This window comes from Microcebus murinus, chromosome 3 (genome assembly GCF_040939455.1).
Source record: "Microcebus murinus isolate Inina chromosome 3, M.murinus_Inina_mat1.0, whole genome shotgun sequence".
Classification (NCBI taxonomy): Eukaryota; Metazoa; Chordata; class Mammalia; order Primates; family Cheirogaleidae; genus Microcebus; species Microcebus murinus.
Genome location: NC_134106.1, coordinates 38,145,749 through 38,171,047, shown reverse-complemented (window position 1 = coordinate 38,171,047; position 25,299 = coordinate 38,145,749). Strand labels below are relative to the sequence as shown.

General features: G+C 35.1%; 2 protein-coding genes across 4 annotated transcripts in view; one reads left to right on the top strand and one right to left on the bottom strand.

Moving 5' to 3' along the window:
- Positions 1-2,010: 2,010 nt before the first annotated feature.
- Positions 2,011-9,288, bottom strand: CRIPT (CXXC repeat containing interactor of PDZ3 domain). Its single transcript, XM_012755848.3, has 5 exons — positions 9,123-9,288; positions 7,588-7,653; positions 6,828-6,882; positions 3,197-3,300; positions 2,011-2,923 (listed from the first exon to the last, which is right to left on the bottom strand). Exons 1-5 carry the CDS (start codon positions 9,136-9,138, stop codon positions 2,859-2,861), a joined length of 306 nt encoding a protein of 101 aa, XP_012611302.1. The 5' UTR covers positions 9,139-9,288; the 3' UTR covers positions 2,011-2,858.
- A 67-nt stretch (positions 9,289-9,355) lies between these two features.
- The window catches only part of PIGF (phosphatidylinositol glycan anchor biosynthesis class F), a 31,639-nt gene continuing 15,695 nt past the window's right edge, over positions 9,356-25,299 (top strand). For 2 of the 3 annotated variants that reach the window (XM_076000715.1, XM_012755829.3), the window contains exons 1-4: positions 9,356-9,476; positions 11,315-11,563; positions 13,084-13,175; positions 14,494-14,610. In XM_076000715.1, coding sequence (XP_075856830.1) covers positions 11,336-11,563; positions 13,084-13,175; positions 14,494-14,610 — 437 coding nt within the window. In that variant the 5' untranslated portion in view covers positions 9,356-9,476; positions 11,315-11,335. The remainder of the gene's footprint in view (positions 9,477-11,314; positions 11,564-13,083; positions 13,176-14,493; positions 14,611-25,299) is intronic. The other variant, XM_012755802.3, reaches the window with a different exon arrangement.

Sequence of the window (25,299 nt, the reverse complement as noted above, 5' to 3'; positions counted from 1 at the left end):
CATTAAGAATAATTAAAAAACAGAATTTTGCAAAAATTCTAGTAAAAATTTATTCAGACAAGTATCATCAAAGGATACTAAATCCCAAAGGGGCAGGTTTGATGAGTAATAGAATTATCAACATGGTCTCAGAGTTTCTCCTCACAAATTACCCACTAATCACAAAAGGAAAAACAGTAATATACAGTGGAGAAACTGGACATCTTACCTAAGTCATCAAAATTAACATTACCAATTAGGGACAAAGGGATCTTCTGTGCATCTGGGTGGGATATCTGGAAGACACATCACATACAGTATTTCAAGCCCCACTGTACAACCTGAATCTAACCATGAGGAAACATCAAACTGAGGGATATTCTGCCCTTTAGCTGCTCTGTATTTTTCAAATATACTAATATTGCAAAACACAAAGAAAGCCTGAGGAACTATTTCAGATTAAAGAGCCATGACAATAGAATATACAATCCTGGACTGGACTCTGTGGCTAAAAAAATATTACCAATAAACAACAAATGAAATTAGAATATGGGCTGCAGATTATAATATCGTATCAATGTTAAATTTCTGAATTTGATAACCGTATGTAGGCAAGATAGTATGCTTATTCTTATGACATATATATAGTATTAAAGGGTAAAGTGTATGAGGTCCATAACATACTCTCTAAAGGGTCAAGGATAAAAGTATACATCAAGAGATAGAAAATGATAAAGCAAACATGGGAAACGTTACAAAAGAATTCCAAGTACAGAATAAAGTATACATTTTTCTTCTACTTAAAATTCCCAAAAACAAATATATGCATATATGTGCATGTATATTTCTAAGACACTAAAATTGTTAGTACTTCCTACACTCCCCCAGGTAAGGGAACTAGGAGCTAAAAGGTATTTGAAGGTTGGCATAAGGGTTGTAAAGGGTTAAGTCTATTTTCTCAAACTTTAGACCCACTACCGAGAAAAACAGTATTACGTTTCCAGTGTTTTCCATATGGATACACTCACTTCTGCAAACATATGTAATTCTTCCATCATTTTGACAGCTATATATATTAATGAATGAATGTATAAAATTTACTTAAGTGTTCTATTGGTATTTGTTTCTAGTTATCTTTTTAAATACAATCTGAGATTTAAAAAAAAATAGGTTCTTTCATCAACTTTTACATTTACTTTGATAAAAGTTATGTTTGGCCTTAATTCTGTCATCTTATTTTGCTAGTGTCTGTTTTTATGCTTTTCATTTAAAAAATATTTTATTGGGGTTCCTTCTCATCTAGTAACTACTTCTACTCAATTTATGTCATATTATTATTATTTAGGCAGTATGAAGATTTATAATACTAACAAAAATCTTCATAGAAGAACCCCAGTTTGGCCACTGGCTCCATTTATGGAAGGCTACTCAAGGGGTGAATATAAAATATGAGTTGGGCAAATCTAGATTCCATTTGATTCCTGAAAAGAGCACGTTTCTCTAAGTCAACCAATCCAATCTTTAATGGCTCTGGGACATTCTCTGATCATGTCCTGTTATGAGTCCCTTGTGTTATAATTTTAATTAAAAACCTCAAACAGATCAAATCATGAGGAAACTTACTGCTCAGAGATATTATTTATATTTTATATATTCTTGTGATTTTTCTGGATATGAATAAATAACAATATATCCTAGAAAAGCATATTTGAAAAACCTTAAAGTTAAAAAGTTACAATTATAATTTTCAGAGTAATTTAAAGACAAAAATGCTGTATCTATATCATGTCTATATCATGTGATCATCTAATACATGATCACACTATTTATTCTACATATTTTATGGTGATATGTATTTATACACACTACAAATGGAAATAGGGAATACTTATTTGGTCTTCCATAGCAGGCTATAGGTTCTAAAAGCAGAAATCCTGAACTTCTGAAGGCAACCTAAGAAAAATATTCATTTGAAACCTTAAAGTAGTCCTTTTAGCAGTCTACATTATAACAACAACAACAACAAAAGAGTCAAGATGTTTGCTTTGTTCTATTTATTTCTTTTTGGAAGTCAAAGCAGGCAGCTAAAAAAAAGTTTGGTTTCTGCTTCAAAGAGCTTTTCTCAAAGAGTAGGGATTCATTTTCATTACACATCAACATGGATGAACACCATTCTTCTGGTTTTCATGACAATTTGAATTCAAGGTAATATGTATATGTTTTTCTGAAATCCAGTGTATTCATTTGGACATACGGGTGGGTGTACCTTGTGCTCTTGTTCACATATGGAAGGGACTAGCACTTTGACTTCAAGAACAACTTTAAAATCACAAGTCCAACTTGTCTTTGATTTGCGTCTGGGCTAATTACTAAGGAGCCATTCAGCAATAATGGCCTCAAACATTTAAATATCCTATGAAACTGCAATTAATTTAGAGAAAGCTGATTCTAAGCACTATGCCACCAGTAACAGAATGAGGGAAGAATTTTAAGTCTGGATGCCAAGTTCAGAGCAAAATATCTGTAATCTTCTTACTTTTGCAATATTTATAAATAAAGTGGGGGGGATAAGAATTATATGAATAATGTTAAATAAAAGTGCATACAAAACTGGGGAATGATTTTCAGTAGATTTGCCACTTATTCTAGTTCAATAAAATGCTTATAAAGAAAATAACCACTTAAAGCAGAAGACTAGTGACATTGTTGCTGTTTAGAACTTCTTGAGAGCAAAAGAATGAATATCAATCAACTTCCCTGGTTTAGACTTATTTGTCTTAAAACATGTTATTTTATAAGTTGAACATCAATGTTATGCCTTGAAAATTCAAAGCAGAAGGTAAAATTACATAGAAAGCCAAAAAACTTCATCAATACATCTAGACAGATGTTTGCTTGTAGTTTTTGGTATCTAAAACCTTTTTTCCACACATCGCGCAGATACCTGAAACAAAAGAAAACGTGAGCAATCAAATCATAATAGTAATTGTTTGGTTAATTTAAGTCAAGCTTAATTTAAGTTAAGCTTAAAACATCATGTAACAGCATCAGAAAATAAATATTTACTTTTAACTATTAACAAGTTTTACGTTCTATTTTGACTCAAAAAAAGGTTTTGATTAATATAATTTAAGAAAGGCTACTCCTTTTCTCTTATCCAAATCAGCAGCAAAATAGGTTTGATATGAATAAAAAATGGTATTTAAAAGGAACTTACCCTTTTTGTAGGCACAGCCCTGGCAATAATGAGAACCTGGTTGGTGCACAGAACTTTTACAAATTCTGCAAGTGGAGAACTTATTCTTTCCATATGGATCAAATCTAGAGAATTTTTAAAGATAGAGAAATGTATATTACACTAGAAATACTCATTAATAACCTTACTTATACAACACCCAGGATTAATCCCTGCTCTCCATTCCCTCCATCAAACTCTACCATTGACAGGCAGTCTGGCTCTTCCAGTTGACCACTGTCTAATATGCAGCACAGCTCTGCTCCATGTCATCTGTATGCTTATGAAGAGTCAGTTGTACAGTACTTATACTCAAACCTCTTCATATCAGTTGTATCTGCCATTCTATTTGCATGACATAAATATTATGGAAACTGATGAAATGTGAGTGCAAAAGAGTGACTGATTTCATAAAAACTAAATGACTGCTTTAGGGTGACAGATAAGTGTGAATTATTAAACCTGATACTGAATGAGGTATGGGTAAGACAACTGTTAAAAACTGGGGGAAAATCATAAGAAAAACTCCAAACTTTAAGTGTCAGTTTTTGCTCCACTTCAAGAATAATGAAAATATATATTCTGGTCATGATTTATGTGAGGATAATGAAGTAGAACTCTTATCAGCAGATTCATCCTTAAAAGGCCTTGTCTCAATATCAATGATTGATGAATGCATCTACTGTTACATGCTTTAATTTAAAATAAGGTATATGTATCTTTTAGTGATTGCCTATATTAACTGACATTTTCGATTAACTGACCCAATCCCTTTGGATAAAGGAGCTTTTACTATACAAAAATGCCATCTTATAGTGACTGGATTACAAAGTAACTTTAGAAGAAATACTTTCTCCTAAATTAGCAATAATACTCTGATGTAAAAACTGCTTCCCTAAATACAAAATGAGTTTTTGTAATAATCCTCATATACTGAATATCAACACTGTCCTAGACCTGGTATCCTCTCTTAAGGTAACAGCACAACAGCCCATTTTCAAAGATTAAGTTTTTCAAACCCAAGAGAATATCACTGTACTCCCCACAAGAGAAGAGAGACACTATCTTTCTTTTCAATAAGCTCAATTTGTTTGTACCTGTATGTCTGAGCATCATTTTTTTCTTAAAACCATATTTTACCACTCTAAGATATACAATTTAATCCCTGAAATCCTTCAATAAATTAGAAGAACTTTTTCTTTCTTAAAGTAATGATGCATTGTATAAATAATGGTATCATAGATTTAAAGCAATAAGTAGTAAGCTTTCTAAAGTGTGATATTTAGAGTACCCAAAAGTAATAGCTACTTTTTAATGATATCAGGGTAAGTTTGGGAGCATACATAAAAGAAGTATAGAAAACCATACAATCTGCACAAATAACAACTTAGTCAATAAAAATTGAATGGTCTTAGAAGACATCAATAAGTCAGTCAACAACATATAGTGTAACATTGCATAGGAAGACTGAATATACCATGATGTTTTATATCCATTGTTTAATAAGCACCTACTATGTGCCAGGCACTGTATGTAGTAAAAGCTTTGTTGCTATTATTTCTAATCTTTGGAATGATGTCATAAAACAAGTATTTTACTCATCCAGCAAATACATACTGAGTGCCTACTATGTGCCAGCTACCAAAGATGAACTTAATAGACAGGTCCCTATCCTCATCAAGCTGATATTCTATGAGAAGAGATAATAAGGAAATGGACATTCTAATAAAACAGGCAAGCTTTTCAGATAGTGATATGTATTACAGAGAAAATTCAAACAAGATACTATGGCAGAGATGAAGGGAGGAGAGAAGAGATTATATGCTAGTTAGGGAACCCTTTCTGAGGATGTGACACCTCCTCCTTGGGAGCTAAGACCCAAATAACAAGAAAGAGCCAGAAGCGTAAGCTCTGAGGGATGAGCTTGAGGAGGGAGTAATAAGTACAAATTGTTTTAGATGGGAGTGGGCTTGGCATATCTCATGAGGATGGTATGTGATGAATGTGGAGTGTGGTACAACAGAAGTGAGAAAGGACAGAGGGGTTATATCTTAGAGGACCTTGTGAAAACATGGTAGCAGGTTATTCTATGTGGAAAAAGAAGACGATTGGTGAGTTTTAAGCAAAGGAATTACATGACCTTTTTAAATGACCACTCTGGTTACTCTGAGGCAACTGTAGCAAACCAGAGACAAAGAAGCAGGGAGATAGAACATTTTTACAGTATTCAAGAAATAACAGTGGTTTGGAAGAAGATAATAGCAGCGAGATAGACAGAAGCAGACAGATTCAGGTTACATGTTGGAGGAAGGTCCAAAGAACTTGCTGATGGATATGGGAAATGGGAGAAAGAGAGGACTCAGTGAGAAATTCTAGTTTTTATGCTTCAACAACAGGATTAGACAGTGGTGCCACTTACTATGATGAGAACACTAAAGGAAAAAGAGGTGGCTGTCAGACATCAAATTAGGTATGTCAAGCAAGCAGTTAGGTATATTCTTGGAGCTCGGAGAAGTTAGGACTAGAGATATAAATTTGGGAGTCAATGGCGTACAATTTGAATTAAAACCAGTGGATTAAAGTCACTGTGGGAGAGTTTTGAGAGGAAAACCAGGAGAGTGTGGTATCCTGGAAGCCAGGAGAATAAAGAGTTGCCAAAAAGAGTTAAGAGGCTTAGTAAGATAAGAATAGAGAAGTAGCTATCAGTTTTAAAGGTCACTTGTGATCTTGACAAGAGCAGTTTGAGGGCTGTGGTGGGGATGAAAGCTTGATAGAGACAATGAAACTTAAGGAAATTGAGAAGTGTCTAGATCAGGCGTCCTCAAACTATGGCCCTTGGGCCACATGTGGGTGTTTTTGCCCGTTTGTTTTTTTACTTCAAAATAAGATATGTGCAGTGTGCATAGGAATTTGTTCATAGTTTTTTTTTTAAACTATAGCCTGGCCCTCCAACGGTCTGAGGGACAGTGAACTGGTCCCCTGTTTAAAAAGTTTGAGGACCCCTGGTCTAGATAAAGCTTTGGAAAATGTTTGCTGTGAAGGGAAGGAAATTGGATGGCAGTTGGAAGGATTCATGGAGTTTAAGACTGGATATAATAAAGCATGGTATCAAAAAACTGGTTTTAAGATAGCAGATATTTTTATCCCCATTCTCAGATGAAAAAGTGGGGTGGGGAACCTCTGGCCTCGGGGCCATGTGGCTTTCTGGATCCCTGCATGTGGCCTTTTGGCTGGATTCAAATTTTACAGAGCAAATCCTTTTCATAAATCCTAGACTCTAGATTAAAATTTAGGTCAGACTTCAAAGCTTATGATCCTTCCACATCTCTGTGCTCTTTCTGATTTATAGGACAATTAAGAAGTAGATTAAAAAGTCATGTTTTCTAGTGAAATTGTAAAAAGAGAGTAGCAGTAATACCTTCATATACTTATACAGTGAGGAGGAACATGGTAAAACAAGCAGGTTGTAATAGAGTTTGGCTTTGCCTGCTAGGAACTACCTAACTCCATGTTTTGTTGTGATGGAATGGTGCACACAAAATTCACTCAAGTAGGCTTGAAACTACAAAGAGTAGAAATTTATAAGCCCTCTTCTATGAATGCTCTTACCTACCTGGCTTTTTTTGAAGTCAAAGCTTTATTTTCATTTAGCTTTCTTCCACCACTTTCTGTATCAAAATAAAATACATTTTAGTGGGTTATTTCTATACATTGAACATATAACAATTACTTAAAAAGTTCATTCTTTGACCTTCTCCCAATGAAACAGCCTATATCTAAATTTTTAAAACCCTCATTTAATAGCTAGGTTAAGGCTCTACTTAAAAATAAAACAGAAGGGAAGCAATAAAAATTTGTGTAAAATACAAACTTTTGATTTCTCAGACTCAGAGTGGTACTTTAGGAATGAGTCTACATTTACTGTATGTACTGAAGCCACTACTTTGATGTCATAGACTTAAATAGAATGGAAGGGTTTCTTTTCCTTCTAAAACATATTTTACTATATGTATTTAATGATAATGAAGGTGAAAACAGTTTAAATGATTTGTTCAAGAATATGAAAATCAGGTGAAGAGAGGGGAAGTTAAATAGACTGTAAGCTGAATCAAATCAAATACAGTGATATAGTTATCACCTGAAAATAATTTACTACTTTTGCTATCTCCTGCCTACCATATTAGGAACCTGTACATGTAACTGAGAGAACTAAATAGAAGATATTAAATCATTGGTGGACACAATAATCTTTAATGTTTAATAGATGAAATACTCTGAACACATAATGTTCCATTTTACAAATAATATAAAAGTAAAAATGTTATTCACAGAAAGTTCTTGATTTAATTTCAATTTTCTAAAAGAAAAAATACCTGTGGTATTCCTAGCACCATCTTTCCATGTATCTGGAGTGATAACAGTACCAAGTTTCTTTTCACCTGTTATAACAAGATAGTAAAGGGGGAATTAAAATTTACTATCTAATAAATACACTACATTGTGTCTAAGGTTCACAATGGTATCAACACCCATACTACAGTAGGAGCCTGTTAATGCTGGGATAGGGGCCAGTGAACTGAGACTCAAGATATTAACTGTGGCTAAGTAAAATCTGAAATATAATAAGATAATTATAATGGGCTTTCACTGTTTAAACAAATCTGATAAGTCTACTCATTCCATAAACATTTACTAAGCATCTATTATGTAAAAACCACTATACAAAGTGCTGACAAAAATAAATCAATTAATCAGACAAAACTCTAGATTTCAAGGACATTATAGTACGCTAATTTCTCTAACAGCAGTCTTTAACCTGAGTTCCAAAGACAGACCTTAGGAGATATGTTAACAAGGGGGAGTTGTACACAAACCTTTTGTAGGTCTTTTTTTTTTTCTGGTAAGAGTCTATAGCTTTCAACAGGGATTACAGACTTTCCCCCCTCTCCAAAAAAGGTAAGAGCCATTCAACCAATATATAAGCTAAAAATAAAACGTATAACAATTGAGAACTAGAATAAATTTAGAGCTAAAGTACTAGGAGAAATTCCACGCAGAAAGAAATAACCCTGGCTAGGGAAATCCAGGATAGTTTTGTGGCGAAGACAACAGAGAGTATATGAATATGTGGCATAGGACTGTGAAGAAAGAGGAGGAAAAGAGGCTGAGGGCAAAATAAATAAAGGATACATCCTGAGGAAAGGCATGGAAAGCTCAGAGTACACATGGGCACAAAGAGTAATTTGGTTTGGTCTAGTCTAAGTGTGTAGAAGGTAAGGGTCAGTGAAGATGAAGTTAGAAAGATAAGCTGGGGCTTTATTGTGGAGGGTCTTGTATGCCAGACTCCAAAAATATAAACAACCAATTATTCACCGCACATTGAAAAAGTATTAAAGGTTTTAAGTTAGGGAAGTAACAAATTGTACTTATGTGGAGGTTCGATTTAAATATCTGCTAGGCTTACTCTAAGCCATATCCCGGCATAATGACGAGTAAGAAAGGGTAAGACGAGGTCCCTACCCTTCGGTTCTAGTGCCCAGCATTTGGCAGGAGTATATAATACTCGTTGCATTAACGAAAAGGAAAGGTTAGAAAATTCAAGAGGAAAAGGTGTAGTCAATGTTTAACTGAGCATTTTTTATGGAAGGGGGGACTGATGAGCTATGAGACTGGGGGGAGGCAACAGAAACAGGCAAAGAGGTGCAGAACTGAGACTGTTCTGAATACAAAATATACAGAACTATAAGGTCGTTGGGGAGGGACATGGATAGTTTATGGTGACGGTAGGAGGACAGAGGCTAGAATCAGCGACCTTTGGGCGAAAAAAAAAACAAAGAAAAGGCAAAGTTCCTGGCAGAGTAGTTAGGTGCTCCCAGCCTCCTCCCGCAGAAGCGGCCTCTCAACTCACATTTTTCGCACACCATCCTTTCGCCGTGTCTTCCCTAGAATCCAAAGCAACAACAGCTTGAAAACATCAACACTACAGCCTTCAAAGGATTCCCCTTCCGGGTTACGTTAATCCACTTCCGGCTCCGAAGCCCGCCGCTCTCGCCTATCCCTCACCAGGAAGGCCGCGGGAGGAATAAATGCGACGAATAGGCGCGACTGTTCCATTAGCCCGCCCATCCCTCTCTGCAATTGGCTCTGCGGCCCTGCGTCTCCGCCTTACAGACCTGCGCCTGCGCGAGGGTCAGGGCGTCCTGTGGTACCTGACGGTGGGAGGCAGTAGTCCCCCCTTCTCTTCCGCGGGCGGGAGAGTTAGGTAAGCCCCGCTGGACGCCCCCGGCACGCTCGTTTCCCAGGAGTGCAAGCCACCCCTGCCAACTGCCGAAGTGGCCGTGAGTCGGCGCCCGCGGCCCGCCTGCCGGCCGCTCGAGCGCCGCTCTTCCGGCGTGCCCCTGGGGCTGATCCGTGGATGGATCCTCTTTCCGATCCGAGTGTCATTCTCTGTCCTCAGTTTTCCCGTCTCCAACACCTGTGCTCTTTGGTTATGCCTCAGCGCGTTCCTCGCTGCGCACACTCCCGCCGGCTGAGGCTTGGGCAGAGTCCCTGACGACCCAGTTTGGGGTGGGGCTGCAGATGGAGGTCGGGAGGTTCCCGTGGATGATACTGTGGGAACGGCTTGGAAGCGCCTTCTCTCCGCTCTGCGCCTGTCTGACCGCCGCGCGCACGACTTGCGTCCTCGGGGGCACGCAGGGGTCTGACTTAGCGCTGGTTGCTCAGGAGGGTCAAACACTTTCCCTACTCTGGTTCCTTCATTCATTCAGCAGACATTTGAGTTTGGGTACTTCCCACTGTATCAGATCCGAGTCTGCTGATGGCTGCTGGGATTCTGAGAGTGGCCCAGAAAAATGTCCGTGTTGAGAGAATAGATTCCTGATCTTTTTGCCCGCTTACAATCAGATGGGGATAGAATCTGTGGGAAACTTTTTTATTATCATTATTATTATTACTCCCCCACCTGCCCCGATTCTGTGGGAAACTTTTTTCTTTGTCCCTTCTTGCCACTCTCTCTTTGCCCGATCCCTTTATATCTCTGTATATCTTCATATCAAAGAAATTAGCCTTTAAAATGGCTTTATCGGTTGGGACCTTGGGTGTGTCTCTCTAGCCTGTTTATCCAGTTTCCTTATAAGTAAAATATTTGCCTTTGAGAATTATTGTGTGAATTAAATGAGAGCTATTAGGATAAGACCCACCTCCACTCTAATACTTTTCACACTAGTGGATGCCCCTGCCATTCCCGTGTGTGTGTGTGTGTGTGTGTGTGTGTGTGTGTGTGTGTGTGTGTATGTATTTGTTTATATTTTTTTCTGGAATGTTTCTATTTTCTGAAATATTCACCAGTGCAGTATACTGAATATTACTTTAATAAAGTTCTTAGTCAATACAATATATGAACTCTCAGGTGATTTAAATTTATATATGTATTTAGAGACAGTAAATTTTTTTTTCCTTTTTCCAGTCATGTTCTACTTTTGATTGGAAATTAGCACCTGTACCTTCTCATTTCGGTATTTCTAGGGCACTGGGATCCGTTAGTTTAGCGTGATGCTCTTTGAACTTTCTTGATTGCACTGGCCACCATTTGAGTATTTGTGCACTTGGTGTCACTTGGCATTTCCTAGAAGATGTGAACTATTGTAATGTTAGATAAGGGTAAAAAATGCCAACAATTTAGCCCAAGTGTATCATGAGGTTTCTAGAATGCATAGGTTATATTTCACACAGAGGTGAATCATTTAATCCATAAAGTTAGTTTCATCTCTGTGATTTTGGCAAAAAAAGCAAAATGAATTGTTTAATTGGTTCTAACACATGATCCTTTTGCAGAAACCAGTTACAATATTTAAGAAATTAGTAAATTTGTCCTTTTTAGGCTCTGAGAGATATTTGTACCATATTAAGAAAATCATAAGTTAGAATAGAATGTTAAGTCTATATGTGGGTGTACACATGTGTATCTTCCTGTGTTTTGATATAAATACATTGCCCATAGAAAGTTGATTTTAGTTCACGGCTTATTTTTAGGGGTTGAAGCATTTAGAACAAAGAAAAAGTCATTATTATATATACTCTTCTTAATTTGTTTTTCATTAGGTAGCCACACAAGAAAACGCCATGAAAGATAATGATATCAAGAGACTACTGTATACTCATCTTTTGTGTGTATTTTCAATTATCCTAAGTGTCTTCATTCCATCATTCTTCTTGGAGAACTTCTCAATACTGGAAACACATTTGACATGGTTGTGCATCTGTTCTGGTTTTGTGACTGCTGTCAATCTAGTGTTATATTTTGTAGTGAAACCAAATGCATCCTATAAAAGAAGTTCATTATCACACAAGGTAAGGTTTACTTCTTAATAACGGATTTTTAGATGGAGCTAGTGTTTCTTTTAATGGAAGAATAAAATATTAGTCACATCCTCACTGGGTTATTTGCAGTATGAGAACCTGGTGGGGGTTTTTTCCAAATTGGTAGCCTGTTAGAATTGCTGGAAGCCTGCCCACAATGATTGATAGATCCTTGCCATGCATTAATTGTGGAATTATGACTCGTTCAGTGGCTATTATAGCATTGTGAGTCAATATAATTATTGTTTTATGTCACTATTGAAAACAAATACATGTGACAAAAAGAAAATATGAGCAATTTATATTCTCAAAAAAAATACATGTGGCAGTCTATTTTTAAAACTTATTCTGTAAGACATTATAATTTATTTTCATTTGTTTTTGCACTTCTGAAAGACACTTAATGGGTTTTTCAGAAACTGCCAAATAAGTGTTTGTGGTAACTCTCATTTTGAACATAGCCTTCCTTGACTAAACAATTAAAGTTTTCAGATATTAGAATCAATGGAATATTCACTGCATTGTAACATTTGGCTATTACTTTAATAAAGTCCTCACTTAACAGTATTTCATACTATGTATAAACTCTCAGTTAATTAAAAAACACCTTTACTGCCTTATGATTTAAAAAATTGAGTGTGCATTTTATAATTATATCTTAAGCTCCAAATCAAGAAGGTCCCATGTGCTTATTTGTAGACATTCTAGGTCTTTTTCCATATGGATCTTATAGTAATATGAATGTGGTTTGGGGGATTATTTAGTATTTTGCTTTTTTGGTGCAATTTTCCCAGGAGTTTTGTTTTAAAATGAAAAAAGTTATAGACTTTTTTTTGCAGATATTTCATGTATCATCACATGATAACTATGTGTTTTTGTATCCTATCTCTCTGTTATTGATAAATATTGATTAACAGCCTAGCTCAGTACATACCATAGAAACAAAAACTGTTTTTGATTCTAATGTTGAGTGGGTGGGTGGAATGGGGGGTTGATGTTTGCCTTTTATGCTTTTTACATTCTGTATTAAGGGTTGTGTATGTGTGTGGGCAGAGGACATATGTTCTGACTTGAGGATACTCAAATGCAAAGAACATTCAATACTTTTTTTTTTTTTTGAGACAGTCTCTATCTGTCACCCAGGCTGGAGTGCAGTGGCCTCATCACAGCTCACTGCAACCTAGATAGAACCCCTGAGCTCAAGCGATCTTCTAGCCTCAGCCTCCTGAGTAGCTGGGACTATAGGCCTGTGCTAGCACACCCAGCTAATTTTTCTATTTTTTGTAGAGATGAGGTCTCACTCTTTCTCAGGCTGGTCTTGAACTCCTGGCCTCAAATGATCATTCTGCTTCAACCTCCCATAGTGCTAGTATTACAGGTGTGAGCTACCACATGCAGCCATCTATATTTTTACACATTATGGGAATAAGTTGTATTTGTAGATAAAATGGAAGAGTTTATCATCCTTTAGGCATTCTCTTGAATCTCCAAATTATTCATTTCTCTTTTAGGTAACCAGATTCTTGAAATGCTGTATCTACTTTCTTATGTCTTGTTTCACCTTTCATATAATTTTTGTTCTGTATGGAGCACCACTAATAGAGTAAGTTTGACATTTTTACCTGAAATGTATATTTTAAAACACTCATTTACTAAACACTATGCTAACTCTTGGCAATTAGCAAAACCTGTGGTATGCTTAATTAATGGATCAAGTAAGGATACCAACATCATTGCCTTTCTTTAGCAGTGTTATTCTTTTAAAAATCAGTGGAATAACAATTCATTAAATGTTTTTATTATCTGGCCTTCTATTAATTGCATGTTGGGAGAAGGGAGGGTAGATGAGAAACTATACTATACCAATAAATGGGTGGTCCTTAGAACCTCTAAGAAAACTTACTATAATGATATGTATGTTAGTTATAATTAATGTATGAGATCTTAGTAAATGTGATTCCAAAGTACTTGAAAAGTTTGTTTTCTTAATGAAGGTCTACAGATTCCTTTATTCAAATAATAAGCCGATGTTTACGGTTTAAAGGTATAATTTAGCTCAATACTTTTTAAAAATGGACCCACTTTTAAGTTATTTGAAACCAAATTCATGAATATTTCTTATATAATGTTTATTGTAGCATGGGAAATGTCAGTTTAGCAATAATTAATGATCATAGTGACATAAATGATGAGATATAATTTTATATATTTATAAAATATATAATTATATATTAATACATTTATAATTATATTTTATAATTTATAATATATTTATAATTAATTTTATATATTTATACATAGCTATGCATACACTAAACTAACTGGTTATTCTTTTCTAGACAGAGAAGACAAGACCTTTGTTATGGAAAACGGTGGTTTTGGTCTAATCCATTTTAGTGTAGAATATATGTGTCTGGAGCAGTGCTTCTCAAAATATGGTCTTTGAACCAATAGTGTAAGCATTTTATTGAAATGCAAATTCCAGGCTTCAGTCAGAAACTCTAGGGGATGGGGCCCCCTAATCTTTAGTTTGTCCAGCTCTATAGGTATTAATAGTTCAAATATAAGTTAGAGTTGAACCACTGGTTGTAGAGAAAGTTCCAGAGATTATTAAAAAAGAAAGCTAATTGTCTAGAATTGAGTTTTTTCTTGCAATGGAAGTCTCAGTGAGGATCTTAGGGTCTTTAACACTTTTGACATCTATTATGAAAACCAGATATTTGCTAAATTTTTTGGCCAAATGCAAAAGCTTGCATTTTGATAATAAATTTATTTGTAGTCATTATTTTGGTGGGACTCATGGTACTTCTCAAAGTAAAATATGAGAAAATACTTTTATATTTATTTATGTAACAAATGTGATATGTGTATATGTGCACCTTTAACACTTTTTAAAAAATTAATAAAGTTTTTTTTTCTAGGTTGGTGTTGGAAACATTTTTATTTGCAGTCATCTTATCTACTTTTACTACTATACCTTGTTTATGTTTGTTAGGACCAAACCTCAAAGCATGGCTAAGAGTTTTCAGTAGAAATGGGTAAGTTTTAATTTATATTTTAGTGATGTTTGAAACTTCTAAAAATTAAAGAAGTATTTTTCTATTCATGGCAGTTTACTGGTTATTCCGTGTGCATTTTTCAGCATTTTATGGTTCTGGGAGGTGCCTTAAGGGGCTACTGTGGCTGGGGACTGAGGACAGGGAAGGCAGAAAGGACATAAGCCCCTTCCTCCAGTTCAGCAAAATCAGCTCGGCTTTTTCCTGTATGGTAGACTTCCACTTAGTCCTTTGTTTGAAAAAGTTTCTGCTACCAAAAGAAAGCTTTGAAAACCATTGCTCTGGGATAAATTGGTGCTGTGATAAAATTGCTACAAATGAAATTGCTTACACATATTTCATAATGTAGAAATGGGGTCCACAACCTAAAAATGTTTTGTATGACAGTGATAATTTCTTGTTTAGCCTTTTGCATGGTAAGATATCAGAGTGCAAGTTTTATAGGATTTAATTTTCTTATCACCCATATATATTTTCAGCATGGCTAAGTTAACATTTTAGTTTCTTGAAAGGCATTAAAATGATATGTACCAGAAATAGTTGAGTACAAATTAAGAAAACCAGAAGATTTTTTTATCCTCCTTATCACTCAGCAGCAAAAACTTCTTGAGCACTTACTCAGAGCTCTGTTATGCTAAACTATTTGTGGATTCTCAAGTATTATCAGGAAAATGCTTTCCCTGAGAAGCTTTCATGTTCAAAGGACAAAAATGAAATGAGCAAAAAATATAAAACTAAAATTGTGTAAACCCAACAATAAGTTCTGTAGGAATTCATAAGGGTAGGGGATCCATAAAGAATGGAGCTGCAGAGAGGAATGATCTGTGACAGACTTGGATCAGGAGTATAAGACTTGGTGAGATGGAAAAGGAAGGGAAAGACGCCTTATGCAAGAGGAATGAATGAAAGCATAGAAACTGAAATGAACAGGGTCTTTTTGTGTCATTTGGAAGGAAATGGCCCAAGGAGAGCAGAGAATATGTGCTAGGTAGCTTGGCTTCCATAAATTACTGACTTTTTCCTTTTGAAGTTACTACTATTTGTTTGCCTTTAGAACCATCTTCTAGTATTCATAAAGTCTCCTGAAAACAAATGTGTAACAACTGAAAACTTTTTCCACATTGTTATCATAGTATCCCAGATGGAATTAATTTCTTTTAGCATTTTAGTCTGAAAATTTTAAACAGTGAAAACTGATTAAAATCTTATTGGTTTGGATTGGTGATTTATCCAGTTTTAAATTCTGTGTCTCATAATTAATGTCTATTTGGGGGAGAAATTATCATGTGATTTTACAGTTCTGCTATAACATGGCATATATGTTCCTAAAAAATCACTGCGCTATACAAAATGGGCAATAAAAACCTCAGATTTTATAAGAAAGTTGGGGTTAGGGATGTAACATGCAAAAAATTGATCAATGACACATAAAAAGAACACGGGAACTTAAAAATGGTAGCATAGTTTTACACGTTATATCTGTGGTCCTTAAACCCCGGCCCAGTCTGTGGGATGTTAGGGACTAGGCCACAGAGCTTCACCACCCAGCCCTAGCACCTGGAAACCGTTCCCTGGTGCCAAATAGTTTGGGGACCACTGCATGGTTAAGAAATACAGCCATTCCTCATTTTATTGCACTTCATTTTATTTCACTTCACAGATACAGCATTTTTTACAAATTGAAGGTTTGTGACAACCCTGCACCAAGCAGGTCTATGTCATTTTTCTAATAGCATGTACTCTGTGTCTCTATGTTACAATTTGATAATTCTCACCATATTTTAAATATTTTCATTTATTTGTTACGGTGATCAGTGATCTTTCATGTTATTATTGTAATTGTTTAAGGGGTGACGTGAACTGTGCCCATATATGATAATGAACTTAATAAATGTGTGTGTTCTGACTGCTGTACCAACCGGCCATTCCCCTATCCCCCTTCCTCTGTTTAGGCCTCCCTATTCCCTAAAACATAGCAATATTAAAATTAGGACAATTAATAACCCTATAATGGCCTGTAAAGTATTCAGTTGAAAGGAATAGTCACATATCTTTCACTTTAAATCAAAGGCTAGTAATGACTAAGTTTAGTGATGAAGACACAGGAAGCAGAGATGGGCTGAAAGCTAGGCCTCTTGTGCCAGTTAGCCAAGTTGTGAATACAAAGGAAAAGCTCTTGAAGGAAATTAAAAGTGCTACTCTAGTGAGCACATGAATGATAAACCAGCAAAACAGCCTTATTGCTGAGGGAGAAACTTTCAGTGATCTGCATAGAAGATCAAACCAGGCACAACATTCTAAGCCAAAGCCTAATCCAGAGCAGGACCCTTAACTTACGCTCTTCAATTCTGTGAAGGCTGAAAGAAGTGAGAAAGCTGCAGATGAAAAATTTGATGCTGGCAGAGGTTGGTTCATAAGATTTAAGAAAAGAAACCATCTCTATAACAGAAAAATGCAAGTTGAAACAGCAAGTGCTAATGTAGAAGCTGCAGCAAGTTATCCAAAAGATCTGGCTAAAATGGTTGATGAAGGTCGCTGTGTTAGCTAAACAACAGATTTTCAATGTAGATGAAACAGCTTTATAGTGGAAGAAGATGCCTTGTAGGACTTTCATAGCTAGAGAAAAGTCAATGCCTAGCTTCAAAGAACAGGCCGACTCTCTTCTTAGGCGCTAATGCAGCTGGTGACTTTAAGTTGAAATCAATGCTTATTTACCATTCAAAAATCCTAGCGCTCTTAGGAATTATGCTAAATCTATGCTGTGCTCTATCAGTAGGACAACAAAGCCTGGATGATAGCACATTTGAAGCATGGTTTACTGAATATTTTAAGACCACTATTGAGACTAACTGCTCAGAAAAAAAGATTTGTTTTCAAAATATTATTGCTCACTAACAATGTACCTAATCACCCAAGGGCCCTGATGGAGAAGTACAAGGAGATTAGTATCACTTTCATGCCTACTAACACAATATCCATTTTGCAGGAGTAATTTTGACTTTCAAGTCTTATTACTTAAGAGATGTATTTCATAAGGCTGTAGGCTGCCAAAAATGATGATTCCTTTGATGGTTCTGGGCAAAGTAAATTGAAAACCTGGAAAGGATTCACCACTTTAGATGCCATTAAGAACATTTGTGATTCATGGGAAGAGGTCAAATATCAACATTAATAGGAGTTTGGAAGAAGTTGATTCTAACCGTCATATAGGACTTTTAGGGGTTCAGGACTTCAGAGGAAATAACTCCAGACATGGTAGAAATAACAAGAGAACTAGAATTAGAAGTGGAGCCTGAAGATGTGACTGAATTGCTACAATTTCATGATAAAACCTTAACAAATGAGGAGTTGCTTTTAATGAATAAAAGAGAAAGTAGTTTCTTGAGATGGAATCTATTCCTGGTGAAGATGCTGTGAATAATGTGGAAATGACAACATAGGCCTTAGAATATTATATAAACTTAATTGATAAAGCAGCAGCAGGGTTCGAGAAGACTGACTCCAATTTTGAAAGAAGTTCTGTGGATAAAAATGCTGTGAAATAACATTGAATACTATACAGAAGTCTTTCGTGAAAGGAAGTCAATCAATGCAGCAAACTTCATTGTTGTCTTATTTTAAAAATTTGCCACAGCCACCCCAACTTCAACACCCACCACCCTGGTCTGTCAGCAGCCATCAACATGGAGGCAAGGCTGTCCACCAGCAAAAAGATTACAACTTGCTGAAGGCTCAGATGATTGTTAGCATTTTTAGCAATAAAATATTTTTTAATCAAGGCATGTACATTTTTTGGAGACATACTGCCATTAGACACTTACACACTACAGTATAGTGTAAACATAACTGGGAAACCAAAAAATTCATGTGACTGTTGCGCTATTTGCTTTATCGCAATGGTCTAGAACCTAACCCTCAATATCTGCGAGGCATTCCTGTACATAAACATTACATTAAATATGGCTCTTTTCCTTGGAAAAGACTTGAAGTTTGCTTTTGGAAGTAGATGTGAGAAAATTTGCCTCCCACATGTTACTGCGAAATTATAAAGATGATTGTTGGAAATCTGAGGGAAAGTCAACACTAGATATGGATGGGTGTGGCTCATGACACATGTAGTAAACTGAGGTTGCTGGCATACAGTCTTTGTAAAAACAGTATTGAGAAATAATACACATACCATACATGTCACCTATTTAAAGTATACAATTCAATGATTTTTAGTCTATTCACATATATATTACCAGAGTCCATTTTGGAACATTTTTATCACCTCAAAAAGAAACTTTGTAACCCTGTATCTTTTAGCTATCACCTCCTTATCTCCCCACCCTGCCCCCCAAGCTGTGAGTAACCACTAATCTACTTACTGTCTCTATAGATTTGCCTATTGTGGAAATTTTATATAAATTGAATCATATATGATCTTTTGTGACTGCCTGCTGTTAGCACAACGTTTTCAAGGTTCATCCATGTCATCTGACATATGTCAGGACTTTGTTCCTTTTTATGGCTGAATAATATTCCACTGTATGTATAAATATATCACATATTGCTTACCCATTCATCAGTTGTTAAACATCTGTGTTCTTTCCACATTTTTATTATAAATAAGCTGGTGTAAACATTTGTATATAGGCTTTTCTGTGGACATATTTTTATTTCCCTTGGATATAGGCCTCAAAGTGGAATGGCTGGGTTATATGGTAGCTCCATGTTTAATCATCTGAAGAACTTCCGGACTGTTTTCAAAAGCAGCTGCATCATTTTGCATTTCCATGGCAGTATATGAGGGTTTTGCTTCCTCCACATCCTGTAAAACACTTATTATCTGATTTTCTGATTATCCTATCCTAGTGGGTATGAAGTGAGTTACCATGAGAGGGTAACTTAAGTCTTCATGTCTCCACCATACAGTAGTGATAGTTCAATTTCTTCTTAGCATTTTTACCATATTTCAAAAATTTACTATAGATAATATGTCAAATTTTGAATGAGGTAGGAAATAATTTGATAGATTAACTCAATAAACTTCAGAGTTGGCCTTTTTAAATGTTCACTTTTACACAAAAATATTTAAAAATTCAAAGATCTAATTGCTCTGCAATGATAACGTGAAATATAAAAAACCAATTACTCATATTGAAATTGTCCCAATATGCAGTTAGCATTATTTATATAGAATCACAACTTTAATTTCAAAGAATTGTATTATTATTTAAGCATGTTGTTCTAAATATGGGAATAATACCTTTTCCTACTCAATGATTTAGACCAGAATTTAAAATTGTAATTTGAAGTTCCCACAATATAGTTCTAATTCATAAAATGTATTTAAAATAACTTAAAAGTATTGATTGAAGATTTTAGAACTTTAAATATTTTTATCATTCATTCTGTTTTAATATATAAGATACAATAGAGTTTTATGTATTTTTTTAACTTAAAGGTGGCAATATGATTAATTCAGATGTTCGGTGTTAACAGGCCAATTTTGAATTAGCATGACACCTCACTCAGTGTTGAATCAGTATAAATGTTTTATACTATTTTTAGATGAAATAATTTTATATACCAATTTTTAATGCATTTGTTAACATGTTTATAGAAAACTTAATATTGACCAAATAGATGATAATCGTATGAAGACCAAGAACACAGACACTTTGAGCTGGAGAACTGTGTAGGAATTACATCCCAAGAGTAAGGGATCACTTCTAATACTACTGAGATGTAATACATAATTAAATGACACTATTTTAACAAGATTTTTCTTAAAGTAAATGTAAAGATACTCCAGGAAAACAAAAGAATATTACTGTAAAGAAACTTGAAACTTCATTTGGTTTCTTAAAATATTCTGCCAACTTCTTGCTGGTATACTTATTACTGAATATATTCAATTTGTACTAATTTAATTCAGTTTTTTGCCTTGGTGTTATAGTTATTGTGGGTTTTTTTCATTTGCAGACTTTATCATAAAGGAGAGTAATGATCTGACTACCATATACCGGTATTTTTCATAGAAGCGTACGTTTTGATTTGACAGTTCTTCTATTCAAATGTTTAAGTTAGAACCTGATCACTTTTGGTGAACTCTTTTCCTGAATAGGACTAAACACAAATCTGTGGTGGTCTTGCCAAAGTGAAAACACTCAATAAGACCTATTTGTGTAGACAAAGACAACAAGCCTCTTTTTGTAATCTTTGTCAAAATGGGCTTTATATTTAAAAAAAAATACGTGGACATTAAGAGTGAAAAGACTGTGAATGACCAAAGATTTATTCATATAAAAAATAGGTAATTTAGCCTGAATGTGAACACAAAAATTTAGTGACAAAAGAAGCATTGGTTTTAATATTCATTCAGTGGGGAAGGGAAACCTTTATATTAGAATTCTGTAAAATGTCTTTAGCCACTGGGAGGAGTTGTACAGTGTTTCATTTTCAGTTGAAGAGATCAACAGTTTCAAAGATCAAATCCATTTCAACAAACACTTTTGATAACTACCTATCTAAGCCACCAGTGTTTACTTGTGAACTACCCTCAGGTGCCTGATACAGCGTCTGGCACATAGTAAGCACTCAAAATGGTCTATTTCAATTAATGTTTGATATAGTGAATTCCAGTGGAGTTAAATAATTTGGACAGGTATTTGGAGCTCATTGTCATGAAGATTGTTCTGTAACATTGCTTTAGTGACTTTTAAAGTTTGTTCACAGTAGAACAGTGAGCCATTCTATTCTCAGCCCTATTGACTGTGCATATATGTTCCTTAACTGTGAAAAAATTAGCCAATAGCCATAGAATTCAGATGACTTAATTATGGAAACTTATAAATGAGAAAAAAATCGATATCAGTGATACTATAAATTAGTTAATAGAAAGGATTTTACCTATTACATTTATTTTATCTTAATCATTTCTTTATTATAAAAGAATGTATATATATGTGTTTAGAAAAAATTCAAATAACAAAAAATACAGAAACATCTTAATAATCCTGTTTTAGGCAATGAATGAAGAGGCAATGAATGATTACTGCCAGATTTTATATTCTTTTGATTTTACATATGCATATAATGTATATATAATTTTAAAACAAAAATATTAGTAGTTAAGCTAGTCACTGCTTTATAACTTGCTTTTTTCTCCACTAATATGAATATCTTTATATGTGTAAAATCTACCTCTTCTTGCATAATATCCTTAGTATATCTTTACCTATAAGTAACACAAAACTTCAGCTTATATTGGTTTGAGCAATAAGAAAACTGATTATGTCACTTGTTGAGTTTGGCAGGTTCTAGATACAGATAGTCAGGGTACGATTAAGATTCTTACTGATTCTCCTGGTTATTTTCCTCAGGCTGGTACTGAGATGGCAGCAGCTTCTCTTCTTTGAGTTTTCCTAATCTCAAGAGAATGGGATCCCCATGATTTAATTATTAATAGTCTAATCATCAGACTTGAGATGAATGTTGAGCAGTTAATCATCATTACAAGTATTCCATGTACTATGATTTGTTTATTTTCCTACTAAAGTTTATTATCAAATTTTCATGATTATAAATAATGTTGTTATGAACATCTTTGTACCAAATAATTTTGTATGCTTGTGCAAGGGTTTCTGTGGACTAGATTTTTAGGGTAGAATTCCTAGATAAAAGGAAGTTGATGGACACTGTCAAACTAAAGTTATAATTTAAAGAATATGTATATACCTACATAAATATTCCTACCAGTAGAGTGTAGGTTTCTTCAGGGCTGTTTACTTTTTCTCAATGTATCAGGGCTGCTGCCTACATGGCTCTGCCAAGGGGGCAGACTGTGTACTATAGTTGCTTTGTCTGATTTCTAAGAGGAAACATAAGCCCTATCCACCAATTTTCAAAAGTTTAATTTATGGAGCCACCATTTATTAAATTTCAGCTGAATATTACTGATTGTATCACAGAGATAACATTTATCTTACTCTGTCTCCATGCTCTGTCCCTGCCTCATGCTACAGAAAACTTGATAGAAAATAATAGCCAGTCCTCAAAAGGCAGCTTTGAGGCAGGGAAATTGGTGCTAGTTAAGATGGGAAGACAGCTTCAAAGATAATTCACTCTTTGTATCTGAGCAGGGAGGTAGTCAAAGCAGCCTGCCTGTGTGAAGTATCAGCAAGATAAAAAGAAATGGCACAGCAACCCTAAAAACACACTGTAGAAGAAGGAGGAAAAAAGGGCATGCAAAACACAAAGAATCTGGTCTGGAAGAAAATGCTACCCAAGAAACAAAAACTCCTCTACAGTTTACCGTGGAAAAATATTGTTAAGCATATGGATTCAATAAAATAAGGACAAAGATAATGAAACAATGAGGTGGAGAAGTTGATTACAGAATTAATGAAATAAATTGAGAATCCAAACCACACCATTACAGATCATCAATTAGAAACAGCAAGAAACATACAAGTTAGGGAATCAAGTTTTAGCATGGAGAAAAGAGTTGAGCTAATCAAAATGAATGAAGAGTAGAGAGGGAGTTTGGAAGAATAAAGCAATTAGAGAAGATATGATAAATATAGAGAAGAGACAAAAGAGATTCAAACATTAGTTAGTGCCCCTAAAATACAAAACAAAAAATAATTCAAATATATGATAGAAGATACTTTCCCCAAATGATGGAGTTGTTGACTTTGTACCTTATAGGGAATAGCTATATTAAGAATATATTGAATAAACTAGGGCTGGAGAAGAGAATATAAATACTATAAAAATAGCATAAGCAATAGAAGTTGTACAGTATGGCAGGGGGAGTTAGAGAAAATATAATTGTGCTCCCCATATACTCAACTATTCTTGCTGTCTCCAAATGCTGAGCCTGTTTGTTACAACCTCTTCAGGGAATAAGGATTAAATGAAATTCTACATGCTAAACAATGACTCCTCACCTTACACCTAGCCCTTCTCCCAGCTTGGCCCAAGTACTGGCAGCCAGGCTTATACAACATTTAGGCAGACTGTTGAAATATTTCTTTCTGGGGAAAATAGTACAAAAGAAAAATGTATAGAAATTGACATTTGGGGAAGTTCTAAGGAAAAGTCCAGGTTCCTGCCCAATCCCCAATACTGTGAAGCTCAGTACTAGGTAGTCATCTTACTCATACACAGTGACAATCCAATCAACTATTTAATGTTTCACTTTGTTGTTGTTTTAAAATGGCCTTACTGAAATATAGCTACATTCTGTAAAATCCACCCATTTAAAGTGCATAATTCTATGTTTTTTAGTATAGGCACAATTGTACAACCATCACCACAGTCTAATTTTAGAACATCTCATCACACCAAAGAATTATATTTATTTTGAGAAAAGAAATGTAATTGTGGTTTACTGTGTAGTTCATTGTGATTAGTATTTCCATAATCATAATATAGAGACACTGTGCTGTTGATCCAGCCAAAAGGGGGACATGTTACCATTGAAGAAGGGCCAGTGAGTCAGGAAGAAATGAGTATGTGGAGGTGAGGGCTTGTGGGTAATAGGTGCTAAATTCTCTTCTCCCATAGTAGAAAGCAGAAAGTAACTAAATCTTGAAAAATTTATACCTAATTTATATTCTTTTAAATTTGAGCCAAATAGAAGAAACAACAAAAAGAGTATCTGCCTCAGGAGCAGAAATCAGGAGTGAGGAGAGATAGACTTGGGAGGAAGGGATGGGTATATTCATACTTCATGGGTGTGGTACATACTGTCTGGGGGATGGACACGCTTGAAGCTCTGACTCAAGTGGGGCAAAGGCAATATATGTAACCTAAACATTTGTACCCCCATAATATACTGAAATAAATAAAAAAAAGACAGGCTATAGAGTTTTTCTAGTTTTAAATCAGGTCTTGGTTCCATTTTTTCTACTTTTATTATATGTAGGATCATAAGCACTCCTGGATACACCAAAAAAACAAAATAGAGGACAACCTTTTAGATGTTTGTACTTTTCATTTTAATAAACATAAGATGGCCACAAGTGTGCTGGAACAATAAAAAATGTGAAGACATGGATCTTGTCCCTTAGCCCAAGGAACTTGCCAGAGCTTAGAGGTTAGAAAGATAATGTACATAAATTTTCCTGAAACATCTCTGATCATGTGTTGCCTTGATTTAAAACCTTTAGTAGTTCCTTTAGTTTGACATTTAAGGTTTTTCTAAAATCCTAACCTAAATCTACTATAGTGAGATACCATTTCACACCCACTAGTATGACTGTAATCAAAAAAGATAATGACAAGTGTTAGGAGGGGGTGGAAAAATTGGAATTCTCATACACTGCTGGTGGGAATGTAAAATGGTTCAGCCACTTTAGAAAAGTCTGGCAGTTCCTCAAATGATTAAACATAGAGTTACCATATGACCCAGCAGTTCTACTCCTAGGTTTAATCCCAAGAGAAATGAAAGCACATATCCATACAGAAACTTATACATGGATGTTCATAGCAGTATTTTTTATAATAGCCAAACACCAAAGACCTAAATATCCACGAACTTTTGTAGAATGTCCATACAAGGGAATGTCCATTCAAGGGAATATGATTATAGGAGGGCAGAGAAGGGGCTGGGTATATTCACATCTAATGGGTGCAGTGTGCACCATCTGCAGGATGCACACGCTTGAAGCTCTGACT